Consider the following 10,058-nt stretch of genomic DNA (forward strand, 5'->3'; position numbering starts at 1 on the left):
GGGACCCTTCAGTCCGCAGCCCGACGCTCTATCCACTGAGCCAAACCGGTTTCGGCAAGAACCTTTTTCAATATAGTATCTCTACTGTAAAGCTCTATGTAACTGCTGCTGTTTTATCTTTTGTAGGATATTCTAATTAACTGCCGACGTGCTGCTACTTCTGTAGCGATTTGTCCGCCAATACCATATTACCTTGCTGTGGGTTGTTCTGATAGCTCAGTCCGAATATATGATCGGAGAATGCTGGGCACAAGAGCTACAGGTACAAAGATATATATTAAAGAAATACAAGATTCTGTCAATTCAGAAAATAAATATGACATTTAAATTTTAAAAATTTTATTACAATTTTGTATGTAGAATGTTTTTAAATAATATGTATTATAAAAACAGCGTTTCACTAAGTTTTTATGATCCTATTGGGGTGGTACTTTTGCAGTTTATCACTTTAAAAAGCACTTGATGTATAGTTGTCCTTCACTATCTCCAGGGGATGGTTCCAGGAGCCCTCGGATGCCCAAGTCCTTTACAAAATGGCTTAGAAAAGTGCTTATGTTCAGCCCTCCACCAGTGGAAAGTACTCTTTTCCTTCACTAGTGGTTGAATGTGTAGGTTTGAAATCCGCAGATATCGAGGACCAACTATATTAGTTTCCTAGGGCTGTATACTAGGTGGCTTAAAATAACAAATTTATTGTCTCATAATTCAGAGGCTAAAGAGGGTTTTGCAGGGTCATTTTGTGCTGGAGGCTCTCAGAGAAAATCTATTATGTGCTTCTCTCCTTGCTGTTTTTTTTTTATTTTAAAGTTTTAAAATTGATTTTAAATATATTTTATTGATTTTTTACAGAGAGGAAGGGAGAGGGATAGAAAGTTAGAAACATCGATGAGAGAGAAACATCGATCAGCTGCCTCCTGCACATCTCCTACTGGGGATGTGCCCGCAACCCAGGTACATGCCCTCGACCGGAATCGAACCTGGGACCCTTCAGTCCGCAGGCCGACGCTCTATCCACTGAGCCAAACCGGTTTCGGCTAAAATTGATTTTAGAAAGAAAGAGGAAGAGGGTGGGGAGGAGGAAGGGAGAAAGAAGGAAAGGAAGATCAATCTGTTCCACTCATTTATGCATTCATTGGTTGATTCTTGTATGTGCCTGACCAGGAATTGAACCTGCAACCTTGGCATATGGGGACAATGTTCTAACCAACTGAGCTACCCAGCCAGGGCTCTCCTTGCTTCCTTATGGTTGCTGCTGGCAATCCTTAGCATCCCTTGGCTTTTAAATGTATTACATCAATCTCTGTTTCCATATTTACCTGCCTTCTGCCCTGGGTGTGTCTGTGTCCATATTTCTCTCTTCTGAGAACACTGGTCATACTGGGTTTAGGACCCTAAGCCAGTATGACCTCATTGTACTAATTACACCTACAAAGACATTATTTCCAAATAGGGTCACATTCTGAGGTTCTGGTGGACATGAATGTATGTGTGTGTGGAGGGGGGGAACACTATTCAGCCCACAACACTTGGTTTTCCTAATTTCTCTTTGCCATTTTTTAAATTAAGAGGATAACGGTAAGCATGGTGGAGAGAAAAGTCAGGAAAGAACAGTGACGTGGGTGTGTGTTAATGTATAGCATATGTTTATGCCTGCTTAGCCGATTTAAAGTGCTGTTATCAGTGATGCTACAGCACTGAACTTGAATCTGCCTTCAACTCCTCATCTCAAACTCCTCATCCATTATGGGATCAAACCACTTCTTAAATTCCCAATTCAAAGCCAACCTCCATTAGTATTTTCTCAGTAAAGGAAGCCAGGAATACTTAAACACTCACATACCCAAACATCAAATATATATTCACATAAATTATATTGCTAAAAATATAAGTGGACCAGGCCAGAAATGAATACAGTGTCCATCTCATTGTCAGTTTATGTCCATTAAAAATGGTTATTGAAATGGAAAGGCTAGAGGAGATTATTTTTTTCTCGATTGAGGAGTCTTTTCTATTTGAATATGCACATTTAGGGAAATAGTATTAAATATGAAATTACAGGCTTCATTATTGTTTCTCAACAGGTGGGACACAGTTGACATTTTAGGCGTAAAACCTCATTGTGCAGGATTGTACAACTCGGTGTATAATTTAGATTCTTAGAATTGAGCATTCCTGAGTCCCCAGGACACAAAGTGCCCATTGTACCCTCTCTGTCATATTGCATTGTATTCATGACTATTACAATGAGTTAAAACTGGCATAGTATTGCCACTCTGTAGTCTTAGAAGAAAAAAATTTCACGACAGTTAAATTTTTAAAAAACATAAAGTAGAAGGTAAATCAGTTTCAAGGGATACTGCACTCTTTTATCTAGTATACTAATAAATAGCAGCTTTCCTATTTATATTATAAAAAGTATATTAATTTGTGGAGAATTTTTAGAAGATGATTTAGTATGACTATAACCATAAATTATTTAATTGGTTAAATAACTCATATTTCCAATAAAATATTATAATCTGGAATTCTAGATGATCATGAATTTTTTTAAAAGGTACGTTTCCTCTGTACTGCATTCTTTTTTATTTTGTTATAAAATCTGGTTATTGAAAAAGTCTTTTCTAGAAATAGAATGATAGCTTTGATTTCTATTGCTACATTAAATCACGTATCTCCTCGTGCAGATTAAGAGTTTTTAGAGTGTTTTTCTTCAAACACATGAATTTTAAACACCTTCCTGTTTTCTTACTTTAGGAAATTATGCAGGCCGGGGGACTGCTGGAATGGTTGCCCGTTTTCTCCCTTCTCATCTTAACAACAAGTCCTGCAGGGTGACGTCTCTGTGTTACAGTGAAGACGGTCAGGAGATTCTCGTTAGCTACTCTTCAGATTATATCTACCTTTTTGACCCCAAAGATGACACCGCACGAGAACTTCGAACTCCTTCTGCAGAAGAGAGAAGGGAAGAGGTAAGTTTATTCAAAACCATCTTCTTTATTTTACTCAGAAAATAGTAATTCAGTGACTTCTGGGGCCTAAAGGGCTTCAAAAAATAGAGCTAATTTTCAAGGCACTTACAGTCTAGGAAACAAGGACACAAAACATACATGAAGGAACAGGAGCTAATAATTAAGGAAAGGCTCTAGAAAGAAGTATTGTAAAATATTTTTAAGAAGAAAATATTTAATAACAAAATGCTTCGTTAACTATGAGGTTGCACAGTAGCAGTAAGAAATAGCCACAGGTCTAACAGTTACAGAAAAGGCAGTTAAAATAAAAAATGTGATGTACAGATTTCCAGGAGACTAAATGTTTATGGTTACGCACTAATAGGAGTTTTACCTGTTACCGTTTACTATTCATATGTGGCCAGCAGTCCCCTCTGCTCCAAAGACTGCCTCTCTTTCACAATTATGAACTACTTAGAAGTCCAATGCACAACATTCATGCACTGGGGGAGAAGGGTCCCTCAGCCCGGCCTGCACCCTCTCACAGTCTGGGACCCCTCGGGGGATGTCCGCCTGCTGACTTAGGCATGCAGGGGAGTGGGCCTAAGATGGCAGTCAGATATCCCCCAAGGGATCCTTAGCGCTGCCACGGATGCGGAAGAGGCTCCCGCCACTGCCGCTGCACTCTCCAGCCATGAGCCCGGCTTCTAGCTGAGCAGCACTACCCCTGAGGGGGCGCACTGACCACCAGGGGCAGCTCCTGCATTGAGCTTATGGTCCCTGGTGGTCAGTGCAGGTCATAGCGACCAGGCGTTCCACCATTCAGTCAATTTGTATATTAGCTTTTTATTATATAGGATAACATTATCCCTAGGTACATGTCACAAAATACATATGAGGGAGTGAGAAAAAGGTAAATTAAAGCATACACACACACACACACACACACACACACAGAATTGGCTTAACCATTTTCTTACTTATGAAAGGAAAAAAACAAATAATATATCCTTGACATTTCACAACAGTAGGAAAATGTTTGTTTTCACCTATAAGCTTCTTTCCCTCTCATGGTTTTCACTTTGGCTTTTTTATTTTATAATGTCCTATGTTTAATCACTGTACTCTGGCTTTTGAAATGTCTTTTGAAATTGTTGCTTTTTGTTAATTATTAGTGGCCTTTTTAGTATTGGCCCAACTCCTTTTACTGAACACATTTTAAAGGTACTAAAGAACACAATTTTGTAATTGCTGTGAGATGCTAAACTGAATTCAATTATTAAAATTACTAGAGGCCCGGTGCATGACTTTTGTGCACGCAGGGGGGGGTTTCCCTCAGCCCAGCCTGTGCCCTTTAGCAGTCCATGAGCCCTTGGGGGATATCCGACTGATGCTGCGGAGGCGGCAGGAAAGGCTCCCGCCACTGCCATTGCACTCACCAGCCATCAGCCTGGCTTGTGGGCTTGTGGCTGAGCAGCTCTCCCCCTGTGGGAGCTCACTGACCACCAGGGGGCAGCTCCTGTGTTGAGCGTCTGCCCCCTGGTGGTCAGTGTGCATCACAGAGACTGGTCGTTCAGCCATTCGGTCAATTTGTATATTACCCTTTTATTATATAGGATAGGCTTAGAGGGCTGTGAAATTAGAAAACAAATAGTATTACTCTATAAATATACCTTGGGATTTTAAATGTGGCAGTAGATTTAAATGAGTCAGGAAATTGACAAGGAAGAGGGCATGATGATGAATGAAAACTAAGTTTATTGGTCTGATTGAAAGCATGAAATCTGCTCTGTCATTTTTTTCATTGCTGTATAATTTCCTCTTGAGATAAGTACTTTAGTAAGTTATAGTCAAAGTTTGTGACTATTTCAGCCAATTGATGTTTCTCATCAATGTTTATCTCTCTGTCCCTCTCCATTCCTCTCTAAAGTCAATAAAAACTTTTTTTTAAAGAAAAAACAAAGAGTTGGAAATACAGAAACATTTTAAGTGGCTTTTATACCACTAGCTTTTATACCATAGAATACTTAGCCAAAGATGTTTGTATGATCAGAGCAAAAGAGGCAGAGTCAGTCACGAACAGTTGGTTTTGGCTTTTTTCTGAATGTGTTTTTCTCAGTGTACTTTGTTGAGTTAACTAAATTAGGAAAAATAATTCTGAAAATGTATTAAAATTATAAAAATAAATCATGCTTATTGTAATCAACCTAACAATTAAGGTATACATAGAAGAAGAAATTAAAAATCTGTTGCCATCTTCAACCCACCATCTTTTCTTTCAGTGTTTTACATCCTTGACCATTGGGGTCAAACAAACTTAATTTATCAGATATTTACTGGGTACCTACTATACACTAAGTCCTATATTAGACTTTAGAAAATCAAGGATGACTGTGACAAGGACATGGCCTCTCAGGAATTTACAGTTTAGTGGATGTAGACATATGAATGAATGAATGAATGAATGAACGAACGAACAGGAAGGAAAAGAAAGACTTAATAGAATAATATGTGAGAATTATGTTCTATATAAGTAGACCAAAGGAGGGAATAATTGATTTTCATTGGAAACATGAGACAAGCTTAAGCAGGGGTTTAAAAGTTTAATATATGATACATGTGATTTTTTTCTTATGCTTCTTTTATATTTTCTTATTTGTGAAGGCCTTTTTTTTTTATTTCTTCATATCCTGTAATAATTTCTTTCCCCTTTTTATTTAGTATACTAGATTTGTGCACCAGTGGGATCCTTCAGCATGGTCTGTGGGGATTGGGCTGAAACTGGCATCCAACATCTTCCAAGGGATGTAGTAGTGTGCGAAGTAGCAGGCAGCCAGGGAGGAGCCGCTCACACTCATCTCAGTCAGCTGAGCGCCTCTCCCACTGTGGGAGCACACTGACCACCAGGGGGCAGCTCCTGCGTTGAGTGTCTGCCCCCTGGTGGTCAGTGCGCGTCATAGCGACCTGTCAACTGGTCGCTTAGGCTTTTATATATATAGACAAGTGGCCCGGTGCACGAAATTCGTGCACATTAAAAGGGAATTAATTAGAGGAAATATTTTAATATTGCTATTTGTCCTTTCTCTGTAATAGAAGTGTTAGAGATGAAAGAAAATTAGTAAAATGTATATGAAAAGCTTCCTCCTGTCAGAGTCAGGGGCGCGCCTCGGGACCCAGAGTCAAGTCCCCACCCACCCACGCGCACCTCGAAATCGTGCGAGACCCAGACCCAGCCAGCCACAGCCCTGTCAGTCCCCGCAGGACAGGGGTGCAGCCTCAGGTCCTCTGGCCCAGCGCCGGTGGGGGTGCAGCCTCAGGTCCCCCGGCCTGGTGCCGGGCAGGGAGCATGACCTCAGGTCCTCTGGTGCAGCCTCAGGTCCCCTGGCTCGGTGCTGGATGGGGGGCGCAGCCTCAGGTCCCCCGTCAAGCCCTTCCGGGCAGGGGAATGCAGCCTCAGGTCCCCTCGCCTGGCCTCAGGTCCCCGGTGTGAGCGTGCGAGGGCATGACATCCATTTGCATATTAGCTCTTTATTATATAGGATTCTTTTGTCTTGTTCAATTGTTTCTCACTTCTCATTTTCCTTTATTATTATTTTTTCTTTTTATTGTCTTTTCTCTCTTTTCCTTTTCCTCTAATTTTTAAATTGAATTTATTGGGGTGAGACCTGCCCCACTTCATTATTGAACTGCTGCATTGAATCCAATCTCTCATTTTTTCCTGGTCCCCATAGTTTGTCTCTAAAATATACATCCCAGATCTGTAGCACTACTCACCACCCTGGCTACCACTGCTACTTGGTGCAAGATGTCAGCATCTCTCTCCTCTGTTATTATGGGGCTTTCTGACCAGTCCCCCTGCCACTCTTCCCACAATCCTCTCATCAGGTCATGCTGCTCTTCTGATCAGCTCTCCAAGGGACCCACTTCTTTCAGAGCCAGACTGAGGTCCTCAGTAGAGTGGTTTCAAGACCTGCATCATCGGTTCTCATACTCCTCTGCTCTCCCTTCTTCTCTGCTCTAGCACATCTACTCACAGGCAGCTAAGCAGGCCTCTACCTGAGGGCCCTTGGCTTCCTTTGCAAGATTTCCTTGGCATCTCTCACTTTCAGTCTACGTGCGTCCTCAGTACAGAAAGTAGGGGGATGGAGAGAAGCTACTAGATTTGAAGTGTGCTTTAGAGGTGAGCAAACAAGTGTTCTCCTCACCTTTTAGTTACGGCAGCCTCCGGTGAAGCGCTTGAGGCTTCGTGGTGACTGGTCAGATACTGGACCCCGAGCCAGGCCGGAGAGTGAACGAGAGCGAGATGGTAACTATACTTTGGTCAGCTTTTTTGTTTTTCTATGGTATTTAAAAATGAGTATTTTCACTTGTTTCCATTGTTTTCACTGTTATAAGTCATGTTGCAGCAAGCATTCTGGTACGTTTCTTAGCACACGTATGCAACTGGGTCGCAGCTAAATTCCCACAAGTGGGATGGCGGGTCCACTGGATTAGTGTGTTTTAACTTTGATAGTTATCAAGTTACCCACCCAAAAAGCACTCCTTTACACTCCCACTGAAAGTATAAGAATGCTCGTGCCTCATAAAACATCAGGTGTCATCAAACTTCTTAATTTTTGCCTTTCTCTTAGATATAAATGGAATGAGAACCCTCAGTTTCCAACCAGAGAGTTTTATAATAGCACATAAATTTTTTTACCCTTCTCTCAGGTGCCTTTGACAAGTGCGAGAAACTACCTTGGAAGCTTTAAGATGGCACTTTAAAATAGAATTAATTTTAATAAGTGGGTCTTTAGCCAAAATGTTACTCTAATGACTTCTGAAATCTTTCAAGATTAAAGGCATATTTCCCAGTATATTATCTTTTGTATTATCTTATAATACCTAAATATAAAGCTATATAATATAAAGGCAATGAAGTATAAGATAAATTCTATTTTCACAGAAAATTCAAGAACAAATGATTTCCATTTTTAATTATATGATTGTAGAATAGAAATGAATTGTCAGTTTTGATGTCATACTTAATTTGAAAATGCTCAAGAAAACTTGTGTATTCGAGGGAGGAAAAGCAGGGAGGGAAGAGACAAAACACTTCTAGTTTTAGTTAATTTCAAGTATGTAGAATTTGCTTACAGTAAATGATGAAAACAAATTCAGTTTAAGAAAATTTAAGTAAGAGGGCAAACTTTTCTTTTAATCTGAACAGTGTACAATGCACAAGACCTTCCTAGCTGTGCACTCTCAGAACTAAAGAAGTGGGTTGGGTAGGGGTGGGGAGACCCTAAGACTAGGCAAAGATGTAGGAGCTAAGTCCTGTTCTTGAGGAACTCAAACAAACATGGAGAGCCACTCGTTTAAACTTTAATGTGAAATGTGATGATGGTTCTTGTGGATCTGTGTACATTCATAGAATTTATTTGGGCAATTTGATTTTTTTAAGTTATGTTCATTTTAAGGCCCTCAAATCTGGGTTTTTGCATTAATGAAAGATACTGACTTATTACTAGTTCATTGATATGACCTGTGTTTCCATAGGAGAGCAAAGTCCCAATGTGTCACTGATGCAGAGAATGTCTGACATGTTATCAAGGTGGTTTGAAGAAGCAAGTGAGGTTGCACAAAGCAATAGAGGACGAGGAAGATCTCGACCCACAGGTGGGTGCTCTTATTAATTACAGTCATCAGAAAGCTGGTAACAACTACTGAGTGGGGTTTATTTTTGCCATCCGATTTCCACCATGTTTTAGATCTACAGTAACGCAAGGTTCTTACTGTTGTGTGAAGCAGGAGAGGGAGAGGGCATTAGGTACAACTGGTCCCTTCAGTTTCCACTAGTTCTAGCCCTTATTTTTTGCTTTTCTCAAAAAAAAAGTAAAAGCAGCTGATAGTCCCCACTTAAGTCCTTTTTTTATTAGAGTAGAAATATATAAAACCCTGTAGATAAATAAGTTTTATATAATTGAATACTTTCTGCTTTTGGTTACTTATATAATTGGTTATTAATTACGTTTCTGGTGTTAGCCGACCTGTTTTCATATCTTTGTTCACTACTTCCCAGCTTTGTGGTCTTTGGCAAGTTACTTGTCTCTATCAAAAGTGAGCTTATAAAATGTTAACTCCAAAATATTTTAAATCCCCAAACTAAAGATTTCTATTGAATTTCATCTATAAGTGGATTTTGTTAAATCATGCAGATCAATTAACTTTTAAAAAAATTCCTTGGTCCCTAGCTGGTTTGGCTCAGTGGATAGAACATGGGCCCATGGACTGAAGGGTCCCGGGTTCGATTCCGGTCAAGGGCACATGCCTGGGTTGTGCGCTAGATCCCCAGTAGAGGGCATGCAGGAGGCAGCCAATCAATGATTCTCTCTTATCATTGATGTTTCTATCTTTCTCTTCCTTTCCCTTCCTCTCCAAAATCAATAAAAAAATATTTTTAAAAAATTCCTTGGACTGTGGATTTGCTGAAGAGTTACAAAATTTCTGCTTAAATTTAAGAAATATTTAAATCATGGTGATTAAAAGAACAAACGACATTCTGTGGTAGTTGTATCTTACAAAGCATGTAATACTGGTTTGGTGGTGATGAACTCCTTTAGCTTTTTCTTATCTGTGAAGCTCTTTATCTGACCTTCAATTCTGAATGATAGCTTTGCTGGATAAAGTAGTCTTGGTTGTAGGTTCTTGCTATTCATCACTTTGAATATTTCTTGCCACTCCCTTCTGGCCTGCAAAGTTTCTGTTGAGAAATCAGCTGACAGTCGTATGGGTACTCCCTTGTAGGTAACTGACTGTCTTTCTCTTGCTGCTTTTAAGATTCTCTCTTTGTCTTTTGCCCTTGGCATTTTAATTATGATGTGTCTTGGTGTGGTCCTCTTTGGATTCCTTTTGTTTGGGGTTCTCTGCGCTTCCTGGACTTGTAAGTCTATTTCTTTCACCAGGTAGGGGAAGTTTTCTGTCATTATTTCTTCAAATAGGTTTTCAATATCTTGCTCTCTCTCTTCTTCTGGCACCCCCCATAATTCAGATGTTGGTGTACTTGAAGATGTCCCAGAGGCTCCTTACACTATCTTCGTATTTTTGGATTCTTTTTTCATTTTGCTTTTC

At 40.0% G+C, this 10,058-nt stretch overlaps 1 protein-coding gene across 1 annotated transcript in view; it reads left to right on the forward strand.

Annotated features, from left to right (window-relative positions):
* DCAF6 (DDB1 and CUL4 associated factor 6) overlaps positions 1 to 10,058 on the forward strand; it is a 74,445-nt gene that overhangs the window by 11,848 nt on the left and 52,539 nt on the right. The window contains exons 7-10 of the mRNA XM_014528529.1: positions 127 to 262; positions 2,755 to 2,969; positions 7,161 to 7,254; positions 8,487 to 8,606. Coding sequence (XP_014384015.1) covers positions 127 to 262; positions 2,755 to 2,969; positions 7,161 to 7,254; positions 8,487 to 8,606 — 565 coding nt within the window. The remainder of the gene's footprint in view (positions 1 to 126; positions 263 to 2,754; positions 2,970 to 7,160; positions 7,255 to 8,486; positions 8,607 to 10,058) is intronic.

This window comes from Myotis brandtii, unplaced genomic scaffold (genome assembly GCF_000412655.1).
Source record: "Myotis brandtii unplaced genomic scaffold, ASM41265v1 scaffold64, whole genome shotgun sequence".
NCBI classification, from domain to species: domain Eukaryota; kingdom Metazoa; phylum Chordata; class Mammalia; order Chiroptera; family Vespertilionidae; genus Myotis; species Myotis brandtii.